This window comes from Ischnura elegans, chromosome 10 (assembly GCF_921293095.1).
Source record: "Ischnura elegans chromosome 10, ioIscEleg1.1, whole genome shotgun sequence".
Taxonomy (NCBI): domain Eukaryota; kingdom Metazoa; phylum Arthropoda; class Insecta; order Odonata; family Coenagrionidae; genus Ischnura; species Ischnura elegans.
The window spans coordinates 59,482,628-59,510,253 of record NC_060255.1 but is presented as its reverse complement, the minus strand read 5'-3'; the positions used below and the strand labels follow the sequence as shown (position 1 = coordinate 59,510,253).

The 27,626-nt window shown below is 37.9% G+C and overlaps 1 protein-coding gene across 1 annotated transcript; it reads left to right on the top strand.

Annotated features, from left to right (window-relative positions):
• Positions 1-2,063: 2,063 nt before the first annotated feature.
• On the top strand, positions 2,064-3,929 carry LOC124166441 (E3 SUMO-protein ligase ZBED1-like). The gene has a single exon (XM_046543972.1). It carries the CDS (start codon positions 2,064-2,066, stop codon positions 3,927-3,929), a length of 1,866 nt encoding a protein of 621 aa, XP_046399928.1.
• The last annotated feature ends 23,697 nt before the right edge of the window (positions 3,930-27,626 follow it).

Below are 27,626 nucleotides of genomic sequence, written 5' to 3'. Positions count from 1 at the left end.
TTATATAAAGTGCGCCCAGGGGAGGAATTTTTTGGGGGGGATAAAAAGAAATTGGCACGGGGAGGGGTAAGTTTGAACACCTTTCCCACAGCGAGCGAAGATCAGTGAAGGAAGAGAAGAAGTTTATGGGGAAGAAGAAATGCTTTTATTTTCATACTTATTTTTTTCTCTTCCCGCGAATAGGATGATTGATGCGGGTGCATACTTAGTTGGGGATAAAATATAAAGCTCAAGGCATGCGAGGGTGAGGTAGATTATGGGCTCTCTCCCCTTTCGCCATGATGGAACTCCTCACTTATCTCAGGATTCGACGAACGCGCCCTGCGCCACGAAAGCGTAAAGCGCTGCTCCTTTATTTTTTTCAAGCGGCGCGGAGGTTCTTAAGGGAGTTCCCTTTAACCACGTGGGCGGAAGAGCTTAGAAAATGTCCTGCATGTCCTGCAAGAAGACAACACGTTCTGAAGCCAAAGCAATCAATTCAACATTCGGCAGTTACGCGAAAATCGCTAGTGGAGTCTATGTGAACGATTTTATCGGTAGAGAGAAAAAAAATGACGCAAATATATCCATGGATAAATTTTTAAGCTAACATGAAATACTTTAAATTTAATAAGTAAGTTGTAGTAACCACTAAAAAACTACTAAGAAAGTAATACTGAAAATATTTTAAATAATGGAACCAAAACTACGTACTTATTCAAGTGCGAAGCCAAAAATAAATAGGCTTTACACCAATAAAAAGAAGAAGTGTCAAATATTTTTTCATAATGCGTAATATAAATAGAATCAGAGGATTTCATAATTTTCAATAATTAATGAGCTTTAATAATTACAAAATAATTAAAAATGCGACCTGATCCTACTCTTCTGGCCTCCGAGATCTCTTGATCTAACACCCTACGACTATTTCTTAATAGGTTATGTGAGGGACGTAGATTAACTCCCGCCTCCACCAACTACTATGAACTAGAGGTGGGAATTTCGGTTCATTTTGTGGATTCGGTTCATGGGATTTGATTCATGGCAATGATTCGGTTCTTTAAATCGTTCATAATGAACCGAATGAACCGTGTGAGTCTCGAATCCATGATTCTCGAATCCATCGAATCCATGATTATCGAATCCATGATTCTCGAATCCATGATTCTCGAATCCATGATTCTCGAATCCATCGAATCCTTGTAAATCTGTCTGCATTTCAAATCTTATGAGTGAATACTGTACTAAATCTGGGTGTCACAAAAAAATATTTTTCGTCATCACAAGATTTCATTCTCCTCAAAACTCCTTCCCCGAATTTCATTTAATTACATTGTGATTATTCAATCGATTGGCTGTTATGAATTCTGCTTGATGAACATTTTCGCCGAGTATAAAAAGAAAGCAAGTCTAATCTGCAAGGACTGGTCATGTTATTTATCCTTCTTAAATAATAGTTGGCACTGCATTATACACGACATATTTCTGCTCAATATGATTAATTAATTAATTTTATTTTTCCGAATTTCAAATTTGTAAATAAGGACATTTAAACTTATTAAATGTCCTTATTTACAAAAATGAAAAAAATTTACCGAGCAATTAAAAGGATTTTTTTCTTTTTTATCTATCAACATAACTCCACAAATAATTTTAGGTTTTATAGCGAGTAGTCCACTATAAAGACTAATTGATTCCTTTTTCATTTAATGCCATTACTGCATAGATGCATGAAGCAACGTTAACAGCTAGCACGCATCACCTGCATTCGAGTTTTCTGTTAACCGAGAATTAAAACTGGAATTTTTCTGGGAAATTACCGCCGCTCGAGCAATTTTGACCAAACGCTGAAGTCCTTACAGATCGCACTTTCTGAAAAGACGATCCTTATTGACTTCTGTATACATATATATAATCCATTGCGATTACATAGTAGGATTATTTTGGTAAGAGTATTGAGGTATTAAGTACTTAACTCTTTAGTATAGGTGATGAATAAGTGCCATTTATTGAGAAATATATAATAAATCAAATACGTTTATAGTTATTAGACAGGAATTCATGATCTTGAGTTTTTCCAGATGATGGATTCCAAAAGGAGAAGAAGCGAAGTATGGCATTACTTCCAAAAAATATCTGCAGAGTCAGCTGAATGCTTGTTTTGTAAGCACCAGTACTCATTTAAGTCTGGATGCACCTCAAATTTATTCCGCCATATAAAATTGAAGCACCCATCTATCAGTCTTGATGGCAATGCCTCAAAAAGGACCTGCCAGAGCTCCAATGAGAGTGGGGAGCAGGTATCACAAGTACCATCTACTTCAGCAGCCTCTGCGAGCTCCCTACCACAGCATCCTGATGTAAGCATTGATATTCCTCAAGGATATTCCTCTGACTCCACATTGCAAACAACAATGAAGCAGTATATTCACCGTCCATTAGCCTTGAAGACCAGCCAAAGTATTGATGAAGGGTTGGTGAAGTTAATTGTGTCCCAATATCTGCCATTTAGTTTAGTTGAGCAGCCAGCATTTAAGTCATTCCTCCAGCTGTTGAACCCCAATTACCATCCACCATCCAGGAAAACTTTGGCCAATAATTATTTAGAGCTTCTGTACTCAAAAACAGCAATGGAACTTAAGGAAAAAATTAAAAAAGTAACTTTCTGTTCAATTACAGCAGATGGGTGGACTTCGGCTACAAATGATAGCTATTTGGCTGTAACAGCCCATTTTATTTGCAATGGGCAATTGCAATCGGCCCTGCTGGATTGCATCTATTTCACGGATAGGCATACAGCCACTAATATTGCAGATGAGATTCATCGCATTATTAGAAGCTGGGACTTGGACAGTAAAGTGGTGGCACTTATATCTGACAGTGCAGCAAACATGTTGGCTGCAGCTAAAATTCTAGGTTGGACACACATCCCATGTTTCGCTCACACCCTAAATTTAATAGTGCAAAATGCATTAGTAGAGGTCAAGGACCTCCAAAATAGGGTTAAGAAAGTGGTGGAATTTTTTAAGAGGAGTCCTGCTGCCCATCACAAACTTGTGCAAATGCAGTCTCCCCAAGGGAGCTACCCCACGTTGAAGCAGGAGGTGCCAACCAGGTGGAATTCCACGTACATCATGTTTCAATCCATTTTAAGAAACAAAGAGCCTCTATTATCCACCCTAGCTTTACTTAAAACAGAGGCAACATTAACACAAAAAGATTTTGAAATCACTGAAAAGTTATGTCATATTTTATTGCCATTCTACGAGGTTACCCTAGAAGTTAGCTCAGAAAAACATGTGACAGCATCAAAATTAATACCCCTCACTCAAGGCATGAAGAGGTACTTAGAGACCCTGAATTTTGATGATCAGGAAGAGGAGGTGTCAAAATTTTTGGCAAAAATTAAGAGTGAGATGGAGAGGAGGTTCTCGCATATTGAGGACATACCTCTGCTAGCCGAGGCATCCATGGTAGACCCTCGTTTCAAAAATATGGGCTTCGATAGTCATAAAGCTATCGAAAAAGCTAAAAATAATTTGATTAGAAAAGCAACAGCTGTTTCTCTTGTCGATGAAGCCCCAGGTACTAGCCAGGAAATTAGAATGGAGCTGGAAACATCTGGGTGTGTGTGGAAGCACTTAGATTCTCTTGTGCAACACAAAATCTGTGATAGGTCCCCAACTGCTGCTGCTATAACTGAAGTGGATAAATATTTGAAGGAACCACATCTTCTACGACATGAAGATCCTCTTCAGTGGTGGTGCAAAAATCAAGGAACATTCCCAAGACTTTTCCTGGTGATGCAGAAAAGACTGTGCATAGTTGGTTCCTCTGTGCCATGTGAAAGAGTTTTCTCCAAGGCAGGAAACATCTTATCTGAAAGGAGGAGGAGCCTGAAACCTAACAAACTTTCTAAAATTTTATTCCTAAATTATAATCTTGATTAACCCTTTCCAGCCCAAGTTTTTTTAATCTATCAAAATTTTTTTTTTCAAAATTTTCGTTCACTTATACTCAAAGAATGATTTTATTTTAATTTGCACTATTTATCATTATTATTAATAAAAATAAACACGCGTTGCCTTTTGGCAACATTGGGCAATTGTGGTTATGTTTGCCTCCATGTTCCAAAAGTAGCCATATGGAAACATACTGTGATAATGGGATAGAATATAATATATTCTTACTGTTTATTGTAGTTTCTTACTTATTGCTGTTGTTTGTGAATTTACATTGGTTTAATTAAGTATCCCCACCATACTTATCGAATTATTCTAATATTAATTAGAGTATAAGAAAATTACCTCTATTTTCTATGCTAATTGAGATGGCATTTAGAATCACATATAATTTAATTGAATCCATTTCCACATAAACAATACTTTGAATTTTACATGGCTACGCTACTGATTGTGTATATTATTGCTTTCTTTAGGGGACTTTTAAAGATTAGTTGTGTAGCGAAGGAGTGCCAAGGAAACACCAATAGATTCGGCGGATTTGAATCTTCGCCACAATTCATTCATTTTGAACGATTTGGATTCAGTGGATTTGAATCTTCCTCACAATTCATTCATTTTGAACGATTTGGATTCAGTGGATTTGAATCTTCCTCACAATTCATTCATTTTGAACGATTTGGATTCGGCGGATTTGAATCTTCAATCAAATCGTTCATTTTGAACGATTCGAGAGGAAAACGTGGATTCGATTCATTCGGTTCATGCCATTGAATCGTTCATTTTGAACGATTCATTCATGAACGACACAGCTCTACTATGAACTACTACTCAATAACAGCAGATAAACTTTCGCGTGCGAGGGACAAGTTTGGCTACCGCGTCGATGTTTGCCGTGCAGCCAACGGTACCCACATTTAAAATTGAAAATTTAATCACATTTCTAATTATTAAAAACTAATGAATTGCTAAAAATTATTAAATTTATAAAATTCAATTGTAATCACATACAATGAAAAAACTTTGAAACTTCCCCTATCCATTGGTAAAAAAAACTCGTTCATTTTGGATTTGCACTTAGCCATTCTAAATGATGGCCCCATTTTCCAAAATTCCTATTTATCACTGTACTAATTCACTGAAGTATCGGATATCAGATTATAATTATCCCTTCTTGTCTATCCTATCCATTCCTAAAGGACACATGAAAGTAATTAATTTAATTAGCAATTACTATGAACCCTCTAACGTTCGTACGAACGAACCCTCTAATTTCCTAGTCTAACTATTGCTAGACATGCCGTGAATTTCAACTGCTTCCTGTTCCAATCGGCATCCGTAAGAGAAGCTGACGTTGTCTCTGCAACATTACCTCCAACGTTGCCAAATGTATGGGGCGTTCGTGATCCACGTGACCTGTTTCAATGCAAATCCCTTTGCAGTGCCTCGGTGATATTGATACTCACTCGAAATGAGCATCCCAACAGGATAACGCTACCGGCATCGGATTGAAACAAAATTGCATCGGCATATCCCCTCACGAATGCAGAGACCAACATAGGAACAATGAAAATATGCCCAGGAAATATTGATCTCTAATGAAAAAATGATTTTAACGGAGTGGAGGCTAAATGCCACGTTATGCAGGCCCCTCAATAAAAGTCAAATCCATCTCTATATTTAAGATAAAACAGTATATATATATGTGCATTATTTCAAATCCTCCCGCGTGAAGAACAGTGAAATAAACATGAAGTGCCAAAAAAAATTCCCCTGAACAGGGCATCGAATCACTTGGATTTCCAGGTCACCACGCCAACCACTACGCCAGATAACTGATATCCCAAGGATATTGAACAAAGTTTACTAACTCGTTCTTAACCGTATGATTTTCCATAATGAGATTTTTTAGAAACCTTAGTACCTCGGAAAAATACGCGGTAATTCTCACAAATTTCGCGCACCTTTACTCAAACCCAATATTGAATTTATTTCAATAATTTGGCTGATGTTAGAGAAAGAAATGAAAACTAAAAATTCCACTTTTCCCTATTTTTCCGTGGTTTTAATATAGAAAATACTAAAATGCCGCCCACTTTTCATGATACTGCGCCGTCAATACAGGTTTGATTATTGAGTTGCTGTAAGAGCATTACACTCGACGCATAAGATTTTCACGCTGGCCTAATTAATAAACGCGTAATTGCGACTCTCTCTATTTTTTTCAGCCTTATTCTATAATGAGACTTGAGTACTTATGGTATTTTTTGTATCTTTTCCAGCCAATAAGTGGTGCAAAATGGCTAAAAGGGCCGTCGCCATCCCAACTAAATATTACTAAGTACTATTAATTATAAAGTTGCTCAGAGAGACCCAACCTTGACTAAGAAAATCGCATTTATTTATGGCGCCTATGCGACATTGACATGTGCCACAGTGTGGACTTGTGACGTCAACATCTTGTTCGGTAAAACCCATTCCGAAGTTCGCTCTGAGGAAATGGCTTGGTGGTATAACTAGCTAACACACCTGACCGGCAATCGGAAGATACGGTTTTGAATCCCGGACCAGTCAAATATTTTTTCATGGCGAACTTCATCCGTTGGTGTAATTAACTTTGCACCCGTCCGCCTGACTGCGTACAAAGTCACTTGTTACTGCAGTGCTTTGAGACTCTCTATCGTACATAGAGACTTTTCTTTCTTCAACATACATTTCGTGGCATTTGAACATGGCCACAACTGAAAGACGGTTTACAACGTAACATAAACGCCCAAGAAGAGGAAATCTGCGCCTGCGATGATGACGCCAGTGCGGAAGAATAGACGTCTTGCGAACAAAATGACATCTGTACAGGCTGTTAAGTTCAGTGTTGATCCTGGTTAACTATAATATTCCCACTAGCACTCTCCTCCGTCCTAATTTGAATGTCGTTCGACGGATGGAAATTTTGACCAGTTGCAGTCACGAGAGTTGTGACTGTTGCTTCGGAGGCAGAGGCATGAGACACCGTTAAGAAGTAGAAACTACTCTCTTCCGCGGTGACAGTTAATTAGTGCCACTCCACTCCATAACCTCACCTTTATACAACAGGCAGAAATCTGACAAGAGGTATATAATATAATGTTATTTCAAGTTATAATAAAGCTTTTCTTCAGCAGCGACTGAGTCAGAAAAAAAGCTTAATAAGTTAACCTTGGAAGCAGAGCACAAATAAGATTGAGCTCATTGGGCATTTAAAATTTGAAAACTTTAGAAGACAAAGCCGCCATTATTAGACTCTGAAAACAGAATAGTTTCTTTGCTGGCGCATTAAAGGAAACAAAATTCCATTGAAGATGTGACTGTTTTACGCCAATATGTTTTCCACCATTTTCCCTATTTATTGACTTCTACCCGTTCTCCTCCGTTCATCTTCCTATCACAGTACGTCACTGGTATCACTATCTTTACCTTCCTCGTACAATTTCAACTGTGCTCTCCATTCACGCGATGTATATAAGACAAACCGAAGTTTCTTCTTCCATCAATGGAGAATGAACCCCAAAGAAAGGACTGGTAGGGGACTGTAAACATTCCACCATGCCCTTCTAGAAACCACCCTCTGATGGTTATGCCGCCCCAATTGGGCAAACACAACCCTCTTCAAGTCCCTTTGAAAATCCCTTAATTCTGCTCGCTACCCCTTTCACACAATGTCTAACCTCAGCGTGTAACTCATACGGCTCCCTTGAAAGGGGCGTGTCTCAAACTACGTCCACACAGAGTGATTATCGCTGGGTGTAAGAAGCATTTCCCTTGACCCCATCGCCGCTTGATACACTGATGTGCATTCGGGTACATTTATCCGGCGATGGTGCGTGTCCACACCGTTGCCAAAGTGCTGGGACTTTATTCTATCACTAATTTTTTTGTCAGCGTCACCCGATTGTTCTATTACAATAATGGGCACATAAACAGTATTGTCATTGCAGATTATGATAGATATCACAATGCGTCGCCATTATCACTCTTTCTTATTCTCAACTCCAATTTCTTCCTCATCTTATGCGATTAGCTGTGGCTCAAAAAAGTATCCCAGCAAATGAATTGGCGCCATGCATATTCTCGGTAGAAATTTTGACTTTATCTATCGTTGCATTTTAACCTGAGGACACGTACAGGTGGGGAAACGTGGTAACAATCAAATTTGTTAACTTTATAACCAGAAGAGAATGATACGGATATTATGCCTTTTTCAGATACCGTTTTTTCATAGCAAGTAGTAAATACATTAGAACCACGTAAAATTTCTCCTCCTCCCTAGTTTTCCAAAATTCTACGAAAAAGTTGCATGAGGATGGCAGCATACTAGAAGAGAGGCACTGAAAATAATTTCGATATTCTAGTACAAACTCTTAAATTACATACTACAAAATAGAAACTCTAATTTTGTCCTATATAATAAGCAGCGCAACTCAATTCGTTGAGAAATATTTTTGTGTGTCATCGTAAATGCATAAAACATGCGACCAACCAAAGTTTCTTCTTTCGCAGATGGAGAATGACCCCTGTGGAGGGTTGCAAGGGAACTGTTTACAATTTAGCGGATTTCCTTGAAATTACTCCCTGATGGTCATGTCGCTCCAATTGGGTAAATTCACCCCTTTGATGTCACTTGTTGGAATAGTGGGTGTGTCTCAAGACAACTTCATCGCCTTTACAGTAACTCTCTACTCATAAGGTCGTCACTTACCTCATCGTCTAAATTCATCTCCCCATCCTTCTAATCTTAAACTCCACTAGAAAAGGGTTGGAAACAGGATATTGTAATCGGAGACACGGGACTCACTGAATGCTGTTTTAACCTGAGCCATCGTATTTCAAGCCTATGAGCACTTGTATGGATTTATTTATTCAATTTACTAAAGAAAACTAATTTAGCAATTTAATTCTTGTGTTTACGTTGAAAATTTCATTTTAAAGATGACTTAAATTGAACAAGTAAAGTGCATTAGACAAACATTTTTATTAAATCCACAAAATTATTATTCTGTTTATTTTATGCTGTAGAAAGGAGAGATAACTCCTGCCAATGAAATCATAAGTTGAGGAAAGAATATATGTTGATTCTATGAACAAATTTCGTAAATATGAGAGGAAGTACAATTCGAAATTGTTTAAATAAGGAAATGTATGCATACAATTTGGTTGAATGGGTGGTGAAGGTGGAGGAAGGGAGAGAGATGTGTCATTTCATTGGGATAGTGCACTTGGTGGATGAGATGGCAAAGAATGGGGAGTGGTCCACCAATGTTTGCTCGCAGTTCAAAGAAATGCCGCCTTCTTGCAAACATAGTCCACACTCAGACATCAACTTTTAGTTGGAGAAAGAAGAAAGCTGACGGCTGCACTTTTTATACCTTAGTATGTACCTGAGCAATGTCAAACACGATTTCGCAGTGCACGGGAAAAATTGCAACAATGACAGTGTTTCCAATAGGCTCGGGTCATCCTGTAACGCTCAAATTTTTTTGACTATTTCACATTTTACTTGAGAATGACCTTAGGATCAAAGCATGTCGTACATCGTTAAATATATTTGTATAAAATTTTCATCTCTCTTTTTCATTAAATCAGAATGTTACTACATCTTCCCTGTCTCAGTTAATTTTATTCGTACAGACTGCCCCAAACTTGAGTCTTACATTTTGAATAAAATGATGCTATAGTAATGATATACTCCGACTAAATTCCTTAAGAATGAAATAACGATCGCCCATTGACTTCTTCCTTTATATTAATGATATTTTTATACAAACACGGTGCTGAGAATGCTGGAATCTCTGACATTTTCCATTCATGGAAATATGTTTTCAGCAGCGTCAAGCCATCTCTTTCCTTTTCAAACGTCCTGCCTCTTCATCCTTATTCGTCTGCATAATGTGCTCTGCACTTACTTCATATCTCTTTCAAACTCTGCCTGACGAAAAAACCGTATCAGTCAGTGGGCTGCTCCCCTCTCAAACTAACAGTCGCCTTCAGCTTTAAAACCATCCATCCATCCATGCATTCAACATGAATCCGTCTCGTCTTCTGGCAAGAGGGTGGCCTCTTTCAAAAAAGCACGCTCAAAAATTATACGAACGAAGCACCCTCGCCCCCTCTCTGTCTGTCTCCTTACTCATCTCCATATCATTTCCACCTTTACCCCCTCCCGTGGCAAAGTAAATATCTAACATCATCACATTCCACATTCCCTTGTATCTCTCCTATAATTTATGATGGACCTTATAGGAAGACCCCATACGATTAGCTCCACAAGCGTCTTAGCCGGCTTTGAAAATAACTGGTCTAACAAAAAAAGTTTTTAAACAAAACTCGTGATTTATACATATTTTCCATATACACTTCCATTTTGAGAGAATAAATAATATATCGAGTTTATGAGGCGATGTACACAATATTTTAACACACGATACGGTGCTGTGTAAGATGATTTCATATGTCGAGGCACCCTTAAAACCAATATAGTACTGCCCTTTAACGTATCCATATTACACACTCCTAACTCTATCAATTTATTTATCTAGAACTAAAATTATTTTCGTTGAGACTCAGTCATATTCAAGCTCTACATTTGGATTAAAATGATGGTCTAATTGTGCTGAACTTAAAAAAAAAAACATCAAATTCAAAATATCCATCGCCTATAAAGTTTTTCTTTGCATGAAAAAGTAATGAGAAAAATCTCTAGTATTTCAAAAATGTTTAGTTGCTATGAAAATATTTTTGAAAACTTACCACTCTCACCCGTCTCTCTATCATAATCCCCCATTCACCCATACGCGTCAGAATTTCGCCTGCTGTTATGTACTTCTTATCAGTTTCCATGCGATCTAATTTTTCCAGTGCAGGATCCTCATAAAACCCTAACCAAAGAACATGAAACCACTGCCTATTCACTACTGTGATTATTTTGGCGGTAGTAGATCAAGATCGGTGAAGTATCTATATATATTACGTTTGCAGCGTGTCAGCATGTGCAGTCACACTTTAGTGTCTATCTTAGTAGTTCCAAGTGCTACAGAAATGAAGTCTGACCCAAAATCTTTAAACGCACATTTTGTTACTTGGTTTCAGCGCTGTGGCTTGATATTGTGCAAGGTTGCGCGCAAAACACTGGCAAAAACGGACCGAAAGCAGTCTGTCCTCAAAACGGGAGAAAAAAGCCGCAAGCCACAATCAACTCCTGTCTCCCCATTGAAGTGGTCCTTTGCATAATTCTATCAACCAGAAACAGTATGACAGGCAACACCACCACAACAGTAGACGACAATACAACCGGTGGCGCAGCGCCATTAACCTGGCTAATAAACTAATAGAGACATCGAACGTGACGTTAGCGTATTCTGCCAGATGCTTTTTTTGTATTTTCATCACTAATATCTTGGATCTTTAGGCACTAGGCCACGTAAAATTTCACAGATTTTTACTTTCTATTCCTACGAGCCTGCCAAGTTTCATTTAAATCATGGTATTATACTCCGTTTATGATCCTTGCCAGTCACTTCTTCTTATCCTTTTCCAGCTATGCCTTCGGAGAAATGCTGCATCAGTCTGCAGAATACTATGCCTTCCTGTCTTACTGTCACCTTCCGCTTTAAAACTATCAATCCTCCCAGTCAACCCTTGCTTCCCTTGCCTTTACACCAGATAACGGCCTCCTCCAAAACAGCACGCACAGAAATCATACGAACGAACGCACACACGTTCCCCTCGGACTTACTCATCTCCATAACATTCCATTGTTACTCCCACCCGCAGCAACGTGAATATCTAACACCACCCTATCACCTTGCATATACCCCACCACCCCTTTCCACTCCCTTAACTCCATCTAGGCCAAAGCATTACTCACGCTTCCCGAAAACTCTCAACATTACCATCAAGAGGGAAGCACCGGTGCCAACTTTCGCTTTTACCAATCCGCTTTCTCCTTCTTTCTGTCTATATTTACAAATATAAGAGGCAAGTTTTAAGTCACTACCGTTTTGAAATACGTAATAAATCAGAAATTTTATAATAATTTTATTGTCACATAAAACTCCACAAATTAAACTACATTCCCACATGATTTCCTTTGATAACAAGGCAATTATCGTGTCGAGTAACAATCTTTTATACACTGTCGCCATAGCAAATTGCCGCTTGAGTTGACAGCCACTACAAAACTGTTGATTTCACGCTTTCAACATCATCGTAGCCCTGAACTCCACGGTGTTTTCCCGATGTAAAAAGTAAAGTCACTTAGCGCAAGGTCGGAACTGCGAGCTCCATATACGGGGGACCCGCTGCGGGATGAGTGATCACGCTGCGTGTGACTAATTTATTTTGGTATTTATTTTTCTGAACAATATTCTGCCCCATTAGCTGCACAGAAGGTGTCGAACTTTCTTCTAATTTAATATTCTATGCGCTTAAACTAAAAAAATCTCTAGTTTAAGGTACTCTCTCATTTAAATGACAAGGAAAATTTAGGACACTGAAATCCATCCGAAAAAATGTCTGCATTTACATCAACGTATTCCAGACTAACTGTGGCAGCCCTTCAAATATATACCCAGGTAACGCGGGTAACGAGAAACTGCTTAGTTTCCTCGGATATCGTTTAAGTTTCAGAACATGTTTATATGTCTAGATGTGTGCTTAATCACTTATTTATTGGAGAAACTACACTCCAGGCATGTACAGGGGAAGCGGAAACGCCTGGCATTACTTTCCCTCGAAAACTAAGCCCAAAATGACCAGCTAGAAGATTTTGGGAAGGTATAATCTGTATATACATAAACGCGCACACACTCAATAGTGATATAGATATATAGAGACCCTCGGGTTCTCACATGCGACCGTTCTCCGAATATAGAATGGTGCGTTATCTTCACAACTGCTGCGACCCTCATTTGCATATTAATTTATGTCCAGCCCTACCTCAATGCGATCTCTCTCTCTCTCTCTCTCTCTAGAGCACGCAAAATTTGAATACGCAGGAGCTAAATGTGGGGTGAGATATAGAGTGACTAAATTTAAAGTAAACAAGGTAACGTGTTTGGGTCTCCGTGGTAACACATCGGCAGATGGGATCCCCGCAAGAGACATTCTACACACACGTAGTGTGTGCAGATATTATTGAATTACGCACGCACACATAAACAGCAGCTCATTCAAACGGTCCCACTTAGTCCCTATTTCGCTATGTGCATTGTTGACGCAACTTGCTCCCAAGCTCAAGCGGCTATCCTAATCAGGCAGGATTAATGGAAACCTCATTTTGCCGCAGGATTATCAGCGTCACGCATTGTTTACTTACACGAATGTATAGTTGTGATGAATATCCGTTGGCACTTTTTTTCCGACCTCCCCAAATAATTAATTTACAACGCTTATCCATTGATGCACAGACCAACGCAAGCTATATTTATCACCACTCACAAGGTACCCACTGAATTTTACGCATCCAATTAGTAATATTCCGGCGTAACGCAGTACTGTATTGCCGATAACATGGTGCGAGATAAAGCCACCACATTTAATAACATGTACGCTGAATTTGTTATCATAAAACATGTAATTCCACTATTATTGAAATGATGTAAATTGATATTCAGTCAACTAGTCCATTATAGCCGAATTGACTGGTACCACAAGCACGATAATCTTCTCCTAACATTTCAATGTGTACTCGCAATGGTTAGTACACCAAAAATAACTATAATATATAAATTTAACAAGCGAAAACTTATTCTAACTGTTTATATGATTACATTTAATGCGCTTACAAATGGGTTGCAGTGTTCTATATTTATTTTCCAAATCAATATTCGAAATAAGTGTGATATCAATTTCATTCCAGCGCTTAAGACTCTCATATCACACCAATGAGCATGCAATTTGCATGTTCTGGCTAAATTCTTGGATGCATGGCAAATATTGCATATTTTGATTTATGTTAAACGAGTGAGGCGTTACAGAGATGAATAATAAATTAAGAAAAAACAGGAAGTTTTTCGGAGGAAGAGATGAATTATTTTTTTTATTTTAATAATCGCCACAGCTTCATAGCTGCAAATTGCCTGCTTATCATGAATTTCGGTCACGTCCTTTGAGTACCTATGAGAAAAAGGACGTGATTTATATTTCATGAGATCCCGTCTCCGTGACAGCTTGGTGTAAATAGTTTCTTAGTACCTAACGGACATATTTTAACGATGGCATTCTCCCCAAGAGTAAGACGAGCTGGAAACTGCCAACGGATAAACACACTAGAGCATAATTAATATGGCAGCTCAGCTGAGGAAGAATAGGAGGCTAAGCGAGTGGTTATAATCCGGATTAAGCGTTTTAAAGCGACGTAAACCGAAACGGACGGAAAAAGGAAACCCTCTTGTGAAATATATGGAAGCAAATGATGCGTCCCCTGAGAATTAAATGATAAATTACATCGGACGGCAAGTCACCATCGCGGTGACGGTGGCCCCTCCTCTCGGTGTGATTCGTACACCTACTCCCGTTTACCTCCGCGTTTTCATTCAATAATCCCCTTTTCAAAAATTAATTACTCGGGAAGCGAGCGACATTAGGAGAAAAGGAACGGCCCTTGTATTTTTTCCGAGAGTAATCTCAAAGAGAAAACCCACCGCACGTAAGCTCCTAAGATAAATTGGCCACCGTGTCATACATAATTCTCTCCGTTTCTTGCCATCCAAGCGAGCAACGGTACACTTTTTTATTTCCTACTCTTTCTAATTCACAGAGGACAGCGAATTTTCCACGATATTTCATGCGTTTGCATGTTTGATTTTACTTTTTTTATAAAAGGACTAATAAACTAAAAGTGTCAAGATACTAATTACTCCGAGAAAAAATTGCAAATTCGTATTAGCTTTGTTCAAAATGTTGGTGTGTCATACGTATTTCGACCTCCTGAATACGAAAATGATGTTCAAAGCATCATTCCACCGACGATTTTTTGTTACAAATCGCACACATTTACATTTAATGTCGACTCTTTATTGATAGCATGATATATACGGTCTATTCAATGTGTATGGTGACGGGTTCCAAAAATCAAAATTTATTGCCGTAATCATTATAGGTAATTACTTCATAATCTTCTAAATACATTCCTCCTGCATCGATATACTAGTTTCGGCGCGCTGCCACTTGACAAAAGCCCGCTGGAAGTCGGTTTCCAGAATAATGCCCAGAGCCTTTGTCTTCACCGCTGGAACCAATATCCTTTGAGCTCCCTTTGTATTAGCGGAAACAAGAAAAAGTCAGATGGAGCCAGGTCGGGGCTGTGAGAAGGGTGAGGCAACGTTACCACGCCGAATTTTGCTAGCAGCTGCCGCAAACAATCGCACTGTGGCACGGCGCATTGTCATGGTGAAGTTTCCAATTCTTGGCAATGACTGATCGCACTCGCGATGTCGCACCAGCTTCGCGCTCACTTTACTCATCGCAAGATACTCTGTTACAATGGCATGGATGGCTCCGGCTGAAAGACCGGCCTCCTCACTGATAAGGGCGATGGTTAAACGTCTGTCAGAGCCCAAAATGTTTTTCACTTTGCCCACCTGAGCATCGGTTCGAGCTGTCAACATTTTGTGCCACTCAAAAACTCTTGTGTGGCTGAAGACATCATCCCCATAAGCCTGTTTTATGATCTTAAGGGTCTCAGACGCGGATTTCATGAGTTTAACGCAAAACTTCACAGCGTAGTGTTGACTGACAGTGCGCTCCTTGCTGAGGCGGTGACACAACAAACAATCACGCGTCACAACAATCAAACTGCTGTCTCAACACATGCCCGTAGGTGACTGAACTAAAGTGCGCCTGAGTGATGGGGCACCCTTCTACCGCGCAGGCAAGTCGGACCCCCCATCGACCGCATTGTTGAGGCTACAACGAACCAGTCCAATTACTTATCGAACGGACCCTGTATCCTGCACAGCTTTAGCTTGATACAATATCAAAGGTTCTATCTCAATTATTAGGAAATGGAGCAAAGATATCAGATACTTTGAGGCACTAGGATGATAGAAGACTACTAATGGTGCATTCACCGCGTGCACACGAGTATGCCGTATATAATACGGGGACAAAATTGCCGTGACATCTAAGGAACCACGGGGTGAAAAATGTAGTCGAATTATTGGTACCACAATAAAATTGATGGCTTGAGGCGTGGCTTGGTGGAATTCAGGAATTTGAACCTGACGATGCAGAGCGAAAAAACTGGTTGTTAATAAAATCATAAGTGAAATTTACATTTCTTGTAATTTAACATGTTGATACCGCATATCCTGCATGCGTCTGTTTGTTGTGTGGACATTTCCATATATTTAAGGCTCAAAGTTATATTCTGCAAGATTGACTTGGATTAGATTGCCATGCAGATATTATTTACTCACAATGAGTTATCCATTTTGTCGAATGATTTGCGCCATAACTGTAAGTAATACGATATTCTAACATTAATTTTCTACGGAAGCAAAAATACAATAAGAATACCTTCTTCTGTGAAAAAAGTTTTCGCTATTGCACTGTGTTGTTGGAAATGTAATCATCAATTTTCCAAATTTGATATTTTAACATTTCTCCGTCGTAGCATCGAGGGCAAGCCTGGACTACTGCTTCAGATGGGTTTCTTGAGCGTGAAGGATATGGACGTTGACGAGAAGATTGGATTCCAAGATGAGGATTAGTTTTGGAGTATAGATGAGGTGGCGTTAAGGCCTGACTGAGACTTACGGGAGAGGGTATTAAGGAATTTGTATGCTATGATTTGAATGGTGCTTAAGAAAACGGAATTTAGCAATGCAAAAAGCTATTTCCTCATGATTTCTCATTTTCGAAGGAAAACAAAATGGCCATTGCAAAAGATTTTCCTTGATTTGAGTCCAATCAGGAGCAATTCTTCTGTAGCTTTATGCCGAGAGATGAGACGTCCTGAGTAGTATACTTCTGGGCCGAATGTAATTGAAGATAAATTAATAATAAACTACACTGTATAATGGATCACAGGAATAGATCATAATACAAAATTTAATTCAAGTTAATAAGAAACAATTCATCAACCATAATAAAATTCTACCCCTTAACCATCAAATAACTTTAACTATTTTAAAAAACATTGCCTATGTGCTCGATATGATGTTATATTTTATTAAAAAGCTAATGCGTTTTAATCTTTTTCATGGTAAAAATTAACAGGATAGCGTTTAAGCTTCGATGGGTGGTGAAACAATTCAAAAGAATGGTTAAATCATCTTCAAATTGATCAAATATACAATTGAACATTCCAAGTTTCAGCAAACCTTCAATAAAAGTGGTTTCATCAGGTTGCTAGTTGCACTAAAGGAAACGGTTAGTATATGGGTATTACCATAACCCACCAATGGAGTTTAACAGCAATAAACCATAATATTTACGTATTTAAAGTGTAAAAGCAATAGATGCAATGCTACATCCATCTAAGGAGAATACTTTTATCTTTTCCTCAAATTTTACTAAATATCTAACCCCCCACTTCTAGTAGCATTTGGCGTCACAGACCTGAGATTATGTAAAGCATAAGTCATCTGCTTCCATTAGGAACGAGCTGAGTAAAAAAATAACATAGTAACAAACGTAAAGCTCTTCTGCTTCTTGCTTTTAAAAGAGTATATTCAACTCACGGCCGATTGCTGTGTAAAATTAGAAATAAAAAACTGCTCTGTTCAATATTGATTTCAGATTTGCATCAAATGCCATCAGAGAGGATGACAGCATATAAAAGAATTGAAAATAACGTTCGCCAGATGACTGCGATGCGACTTCGCTCCCCGTTAATTTTTGTCCCCCTGCAGTCGACGGAAGTATTGGGGGAAGTCCAGGGCCGGTACCTTGACCGTTTGACCTCAAGGTCACCACAAATGACCACTGGAGCAACCCCCCTACACACGGACAGAGGAAGTGAGATTGACCATGTACCGGGAAATGACGTCACGCTACCCTTCCCATGACGTCAAACCCCTTTGCAAAACTCCCTCCAACTATCTCTTCTCTGAGTTTCCTTGTGTGAGCTGTGCACTATAAAAATTATAATCGTACTCGGACGGACAGCACAGGAGGAAGAACTCCCGCTCACTTCTAGTTTATTTCGTAACGCCATATTGGAATCGCATCTACTCGAATCCCATTAATTACAGGATTAATTACGGGCTCGTTCACTACCTAAATACCACGTGATAATCGGGTTTCTTCAATGGTCTCGTTAGGTCCATTGTCATATTCACAATTATTAGGGATTCTTTCTCTAAATGAAAGGTCTTTCCTTAACGAGCAAATGAACGAGAACTCTAATGATGTCACCAACTCATGAAAATTGGGCGAGATTTCAGAACTTCCTTATTTAAAATTTACGAGTTTTCTACAAAAACTTTTGTTCGCGAAAACATATATATCCCTTTAATAAATCGCGATTTCGAGTCTAAGTGAACGACTCCCAATGTTACGTTCAAGGTTTGTAAACATATTTGAAGACATTATTTCAATTCCAGGCCGATTTTTATAGCCAAATCAATATATGATATTCCGTCAGTTTCATAGATAGCTAAAACGGCGGCATTTTTAAACATCTTTTTTCTCCTAAGAGGTATACACTCTAAATTAACTAGTTCCTAAAATGATCTCAATAAGACTCAATCGATTTCATTTAAGAATAGGTATGACTTAGGCTAAAGGGATATATATAAAACTTAGTCCAGATAGATAAGTGCTGCTAAGGTGAAACACAAGGAAATATGACACAAAGAGCCAATCATGTAAATTGCAATACCAGGTGTTTCTAAATAAATAGCGGCGTTTAAACGCTTTATTATAGTATTTGCACTAAACAGACAGCCATAAATGTATGTCAAATGAAATAGCAAGTGTAGCAGATGAAATAGCAATGCACGCGTACACCAAATGTCTCCGCCGCCCTCCGTTAGAAAGCGCTAGTAGCAAAGGTGGCGACTGGTGAACAGATAGATTTTTGTGTTTCACAATTTGCAGGTACGGATTCCGTAACTACTTTAAAACGTGCGTTCCGAATTTAATTTGGTTGCAATCCTGCAGGTGATCAGGTAACATACACGTTAACCTTTCTGAATTAGAAAACAGGATTGAAGCGGCAGTTGCAATAATTAGTACAGATGCACTAATCACCGTTTGGGAAGAACTCGTATATCGTCGTGACGAAATATTGCCGCATTGAACACTTGTGGGCTTTTTTGTAAAACTGCTTGAGCTGCTCTTTCTTTTGATGCTTAATTTATTACTGTAAGTTAAGTTCTATAGATATTAGAGAGTGTTAAAAAACGCACTATTCGTTTTAAAACATACTATATTATGCTTTTAAGATTGTGGAGCATTACTATAGCATGAGTGTAGCAGCATTGAATCCAATTTTCGTTGCAGAAAGGCCCCTAAGTGAACTTAAAATGATGCTTTAAATAACCCTGCGAGAAGCGTTTGTAAGCACGAATTGATGGATGCTTAAAATGCATCTTTGTTGCCCACGGCTACGCAAAACCTCTAGTACGTATGAAACTACATGGTAACACTCTTTCCTACGAAAAAAATCCATTCCCAACAAAAGAATCGAATTTCCATTAGTGTTTCGTCCACTTTACCCGTCACTTGTTCTCCCGGCATCCCTCAGGGCGTTACCATGGTGACAGCAAACGAGGCCACTTGATTAAACGGATCTTCATCTCATACTCATGGGACATTGATATGGAAAGACCGAGTGATAGAAATAAAAAAAAGAGGATAGAAAGTAAATAAAAAAGAAAATTAAGTACCCACCGTCGTTGTCCATTTTACAAATGAACGGAGACTACTGTTCAGTAAAAAACTTTTATCCTCGCCCATTTCTCTAGAGCACTACATGTCCCTTTCGAGACGATGGATAATTAAAGCGCTCGCTTCGGCTGTAACAATAGCACTATTTCCATCCACTTCCCTACATTACAACGGAATCTCGAAATATTCCCCGAATAGAAAAGAAGTCTTCTGAATATGGTGACACCTCTGCTTTTCCTCGTTTTCTTCATCCAGATACAGGCGATCTCCAAATCGATTTCCAATTCTCCGACTTAGCCTTTTATCTCTACGTCACGAAGCGGAAAGATTTAAAGACAGATTTCTTATGTATTTTATCACATCTACAGAACAATAGTAACTTAGAAGCTTTATGTGAATGCTTAAAGACTTTATTCTGTTCAAAGTTCATTAATATTTTGGATTAGAATATTAAATTCCCGTGTAATTGAATAATTAATTTTATTTTTATCTCTCGGTGTATCACCACAAGTGTATTGGTCTTACTTTTTCCCCAGGATGTTACTCTTGCCAATGAGATGTACCTAACCAAAGTTGGGTATTTAAGAGATTTGTGTGTGCATCATTTCGTTTAAGTGTTGAGGAGTTCCGAAAAAAACGGAAATATTTGTGAATTTCTTTAAGAGTGTTATTTTCCATGTTATTCCAATTCATTTCATTTTCATCAATATTTTTTGGCCACATGATTTTAGAGTACATTTATTTTTTTATAACTTAATCTTTGTATTTAGTCACCTAGTACATGCATATTGATGTAGTAGATTTATTTGTTTATTTTATATTTTTTACATCTGCGAACTTAACTTCACGAGTTAAAAGCTTTTATAAATGGGGAGAGCTTTTATGAAGGCGTAGCAACGGAATAACGCGAAATATACATCCAAAAAGTGGATGGAGACTCTCGATGGAGACGACATATCTTTAGATGGAAATTGCAAAATATACACGATTCCTTATTTGGTTAAATAAATAAGGGTAAAAAATGATTACCCAATGATGGTCATTCACTGCATCAAAACCATGTTTTAATAATTGAAAATGTTAAATAGAGTAAAACTGACATTACTCTTCCTACCCATAAATTCAGCATATTGTATCATTTTAAAATCCACATTCAACCTTAGTAGTGCGTTACACCTGTTGCCTAGGAATAAAATTAATATATTAGAGACCTTCCTATTAGTTAACATTACACGGGTTCTCCAAGTGGCAAATTGTTGCCAAGCACTAACGCTTCAAATCCAAGGAAACGAAGTCCAAACTGTTTACACTCCTGACGATATTTTCAATTTTAACCATCAGGTTGCCTTTAGTTTGAGTAATCCAGCGTATGTAGTTAACTCATTTGACTTAAATTTCTATATGCATAGATAGCTATGTACATTTTTTCAATTTTCAATGAGATTTAGCAGTTATTTTTATGAATGAATATGTTCAACCGATTCAGATGTGATGTAGTTGAAATATTGAAATAAAAGATAGTTGCTCTTCCCAACGTTATTTAATGCAAATAATTGTGGAGAAGTACAAATATCTTTCATTTTAATTAGAAGGAATATTGTGAGTTTCGATATTTTGCAATAGTATTTTAGACCGAATTTATTTAGACCATCTCAAATATTTGACGGTGGAAGGACTGCTGCGAAAACGCTGGGTATAGTGGGATGGTTCGATGCTTAAATTACGAAGTGTGGCTAGAAAATAATGAGACTGGCTTTCTGAGTGACCAGCGGCGTCAAGTTCAAATCTTCCAGCCGATCGACTCTTCTAGTAGTTTTTTCAGCTGCGCCACAGACTCCATTCGAGTCGGATAGTATAATTACCACTTGTCGTCAAAATGGTAGGCGTTTGAATTAAGTTACTACGTTACTATATTGTTATGATACATTGATTACATATGTACGTAGAATTCCTGGTGTTACTTGTTAAATCCGTCACCAACTTAAGTGTGGATGGTGATATTTGGTGGAACTGTGTAACAGAAAAATAATCACTCATCCATATTATTGAAAGTTCCTCAATTTTTTAAATTTTCTGACCCATGTTTCGACCACATACACTATGTCATTCTCAAAGGTGAAAATACACATTTTTCGAGCTTATTTATAAAGCCTGCATCACACGATCAATGTCTTTCGTCACGGTCCCTCGCGCCGTCGCCTTTCGCATCATTTTCGATATCACAGCTCGTTGTCATACAACCCGCATCGCGAAAATATATAGCGTGTTTGTTTATCTATATGTCGTTCCCACAATTGTCAAACGTTGCGCTGCAATTGCTCCATACGGGCATGCGTTCCGATTGGCTGATATTGGGTTTTAGTGACGGTTTTAGCGACGGAAAAAGCGACCGGACGGGTGATGTAAAATAGTGATGGGAGTCCTCACCGCTCTGTGAGTATTTTACTTGTTAAATCCGTAGGAGATGTAACTACATTCTCTCTTACAAAAATGTGTTTATTACTTTAAAATTTAAATATATAACGACATATAATATAAGAAAACGCAATAAAGTACTTTCGCCATCTTATAGAGGTAGGTAACAATAGATGAATTTGAGGACAATATTAATGCAATAAATATAACAGGAAGAAACAAGAATCGAATTAACAAAAAAAGACAGCGAGCATAGGTAGGAGAAAAGTTAGTTAGTTAGGCGACAGATAGCTCAGGGAAAGACTAATAAAGGGTTACAATCGAAGTGCAAAGAGGTCAATGCGTGGTGGAGGCGAACTTAATAGAGGGGACTACGGAGGGATATATGCCACATTCACGCTTTTAAACGGCATAAACGCTTTAAAGTAGAGTCGAAATATATTGGAGATGATTCTCACCCACGGCGTCATTCAACATCAACTTCAGAAACGGATGAAAACATTGCAAAAATGAGGAAATAAGCAATGATAACCGAATGAGTACCCGTGTAGAAGCTAAGGACATTAGAGTCGACAAAAAATTGTTTCGAAAAAGAGTAAATCAGCATTGCCATAAGTACTCACGCGAGGAAATATTTACTGTCATACAATAAGGATGACAATCGCCATGAAAAAATCATTGGGCTTTTGAAAGGAACAGTGTTGACGTCTTAAGTCCTCACCATAGCATGTTAGATGGAATTTGTGCTTATTTACGTTACAAGTTACACCACTAAGCAATATTTCTCTAAGGCGAATCTCACACTGGGTTTACCAAACAAGATGTCGACGTCTCAAGTGCAGACTGAGGCACAGGAAATAAAAGTCTAGCTTACTTACACAACTATTAACATACCTTACCGGCAACCGGGGATTCCGGGTTCAAATCCCGACTTAGTCAAATGATTTTTCACGCCAAAATTCATCCGTGGTGTATATTATTTTACACCTGTGGCCGTGACTTCATAAAAAGACACTTATTCAATTCATTTCTTGGTACTGATATCTTAAAAAGCATTTTTAATGCTAAAATTACTTTAAAGAATAATTATAGATGACATGGTATTTTATCGATGTCACAGAAACTAAGCGCCAACTAATGTGCTGGAGGAGTCTGCAACCATTAAAATTTGCGGAGGAGCAAATCTTGAGACAAGGTAAGACGTGTGGTGGCGAATGAGGAAAAATTTACAGACGTATACAACATAGAAACAAAGGTATGAACTGAGAATTGGTATGGATAAAACGACGAATGTGGCAACGCTGTATCCTGCTTCTGAGAGGATGACTTAAAAAATTCTCGCGCTCCACGGTAGTCTCCTTATCTTTTTTCCCCTCCCGAAACTTGGCTGTTTATTTTGCATGACCGCAGGAGCAGTGGCGGGTAGAATCCGCGGTTTGAAATAAGCGAGCCGTAAAAATTGGAAAAGTTTCCATCCGTCGCCTCCGAAACCCGCTTTTTATTGCGTCTCTTTTGAAGCTGTTATCTAGATGAGATAGATATAGGAGAGGATTATCTTTGGCTAATTTCTTTACCAGAAGGAATTCATAAAATAACTCGAAGAGATTACTTTTTGCAGCACATATTACATAAACGACTCAGAAGGTTACCAGGCGCTTCCACCATTGATGTCATACTTACACAAACCATCGAGTATTTGAACACAAAATCTATTTTTAATTTGAAGAACCTTTCAAAGGCTTTTGTTTTTATAGCATAGCAATTAATTCAAAAAATACCAAATGAATAAAAATTATTTCGCCAAGAACACTTCAAATTTCTGCACACAAATTTGATGAGTTAAATTTTTAAAGCATGGCTATTCTATCGCATAGGCCAAAAATGCAAGAACTCGAAATACTTAGCAATGAATATATCAATTAAACTATAGGAAGAGAAAAATAAATGATAGAATAGAGTTACCGATTTTTTTGTAATGAAGCAGCCAAAGAAGAGATGGCAAAAAAACACTGTCAGTCAAACCGGTGCAAGAGCGATCGAGCAGCTGCGCGCCATGAACGAGTGTTCGTAGAAGAAGGCTGAGAGCAAGAAGAACGTACCTCAAATAGGCAGCAAACATATGGGATCCGGTGCCGAGAGATTTAATTCGTAAAGTAAATGAATTACAAAGGAAGCTGTACGATTCGCCAAAAACAACTACAAGCTTACAGAGAACTTAATGCAACTTTTACATGGAATAGGCTGGCAGTCAATCGAGGAAATGTGATTGGCTTAGATAGCTTGAATTATTCATATCACTATTTTTCAGAGTGACACGTGTATATAAGCATTGTAGAGTCTCAAGATTAACAGGACCAACAGAAGTAATCAACTAAGAGAGATATTTTTCCAAATACATATGAATTAGAATTCGGTTTCCCCAGAATAATGAAGGACTTAAATCAATTCTTGGAGGAAGTCTGTACCTACTCATTCACTTCAAATCTTAATATTTTTTTTAATTTCCTAACACCTCCCATCACACCCCAATCGTAGAGGGTTACCTACATCATGTTTTTGAATTTGAAAACTCCATTTACCTCAAAACGTAAGCAGTAGACCAGATTGCTTAGTGGCACTATTCCTCAGCATAATATATTGTATTAAACCATCTTAAGACAAACTGATTGAGACCGGAGAGGAAATCATTCCCATGCTTAAACCACAACCTTGGCTTATGAAAAATGTATATAATTCCACCTCAGGTTTCTTCGTAGAGTTTAATTCCTTAGTTTCTTCAACAAGATCAAGCAAAAACGTTTCATCAATAAATAAGTGCTTTACATAACAGGACACCTAAATTACATACGTCTATCTTTAAAAAAATGATACTTTGGCTGCATACCAAGGATAAGTATCTTTCCCTTCTTAAAGCTAGGCATTTAAATCTTAACATATACATATTTATTATTTACTAAAGGTAGTACAGACCCACTAAAAAGCTAGAAGCGGAAAATTAGGAAGAGAAATATTTTGCGAATGCGCAATAAACCGCTCCCAATTTTCGTTGCCTGTCAAAAAAACGGAAAAAAAAATTAGTTCCCTAAAGCAAAAGAAATTTGAAGCCCAAAAATTAAATATATATATATAATGCAGTTCAAGATAAGAGTATCATTCAAATTGCGGTAATTCATGCCTACACAGAGGAATGTCTACTATTTTTTTATTTAGAGTTTGAAGGGGGTAAAATATAGCAGAATCAAGCCTTGCAGATAACGATTTCCTCGTTATTTATCATTCTCAAAGCAGCAACACGGAGGGAGCTAACGCAAAAGCATTGTATCCATTACCCATCACTGTATTCCTTCGCTCAGATATGGCACTAGAGATTCTATTATCTTCTCTCTTGGAATGACCACACTCTTTCACTGAGTCATGTCATGCGATTTCAAAATACCCCGATGGAAATTGAAGTGGTACTCTCCGACTCAATGCCCATCTCCCATAGAGTCCTTCCTTCTCGCATCACACGCAAAGGCGTCCTGCTTAAAATTCTTCCATTTCGGCCATCAATATCTCAGCGTTCCTGTTCCTCCGTTTCCCTGAACTTTCCTCAAGTTCTCTCCCAGTCATTTTATTTGATCTCATCTCCTCACTGTCTCAGTGACCTTAGCTAACGTGTCTCCTATTTTTATGCCTTCATTTGATTCATGTTACAATTGTTTTTGCTTCTTTAAATTTCCTTTTAGAGCTCTTTTTTATAAATCTTAATATCTAATTTTTTATTTAACCTGACAAAAAAGTTATTAGGTTGATAAAATAGACAAATAAATTTTACCTTGAAATGGATTATCGCCTTTCAGAAACCATTTTTCAGGACCTTATTTGACGGTAGATGAGACGTTCGCAGTTAATGTTTCAAAGCTCATTGCCTCTCAAGAGGAATAGGTGATAATGCTACATTCCATGATGGATCCCAAGGAAGGGATATTTGACAAATAGGCTTGATCAACTAAATTTGCAGAAATTCATTTCGTCAATTGAAATAATTCTCCTGGGAAATTAATTAAATCATTTGTAGAATGCCCCACGAAATTCAAATTTTTAAAAATCTCTCTATAGCCGTGAAAATTCGGAAAAATAAGTAGAAGACTGTAAAACGGTAATCTTACTGCTTTCAAATTAATATTTTTTAATTCAAATACTTACGAAAGGCAATCTCTTTTCCCTTGACGACAGTGAGTTCTCCGCCTTTGCATGGCTCCAAACAGTCAGCCTCTTATTGATACTGTTGAAAACTAGAATGAGAAAATGACGTTAAAATCTCCACTCATAACAGAAAACACGTTTCAGTTCTGCTCTTCTTACACATAACTCTACCTTACATTATCTTGAACATTTTCCTTGGCGTGTGTGAGTTATTTTGGAAACTAGGAGTTTTCAGGGCCACTAAGTGATATCATTGCAAAGTAATCATTGAAATCTAATTTTAAAAGAGGCAACGTAATGAATATTTTTGGCAAAGTAAATTCAAAAAACTTATTTTCAGCATCACTACTCAATAAAATGCCTTACGAAAGATTTTGATGGCCTTTGGATTGGATTTCCTACAAATGATCCACGAATACTATTTAAAATAAGGAGGTATGAAGCCACGGGATTTTTTATATAATGCGAGATTGGTACAGATATTAGGTGAAGAAAACAAACGAGATCTACAGAGATCTCCTGTATTTTATCTATCTACTGTATAAGTGCATTTGATTTTCTACTCGATGTTAGAACAGATCAAAGACTCATTCTTATCTCATGGCAACCAAATTTTTGTATTTATCTTCTATCAATTTCTTAACCTAACACCGTACTTAAGAGAAGAAATAGTTGTATCACTTTTGATCCTCACTATTTTGCGTAACAGTAATAAAGACTTGAGGCCAGCATCAAGAGCCACCAGAAAATATGAATTCCTGCTTGGCGCCATACAAGCATTGTATTTACACATATCCTCGGTTTATTTTGCAATGTGACACTGTATAACGAATTCCCTTTGAACAGTAGAGAAACGAAGAATTAAAAATTTCATGGAAAAATAAAGTTTGCTCTTTCATTTAAAATAAAAATATCAGGTTTAGGAACTAGGAGATAGTAAAAATTCGCAGATGTGCTGATTTAATAAAAGTTCAAAGGAAAGAGGTGAATGTCAAGTGCATTGATAGAAAAGGACAAGCACATCTTTTCATTAACACAGGAGCACCAAGACGAGCCTTTTAAGAAAAAAACTACTGCTGATTGGTTCCTTTGATCAAAGCACCCCCTTGGATCTGTGGTCTTGAAATGGCAGAGGAAAAGCAGACGACATTTTTAGGAATACAAACGAAGGCATTCAGCGATTGCAGAGCCAAGAGATGAAATGGTTTGACG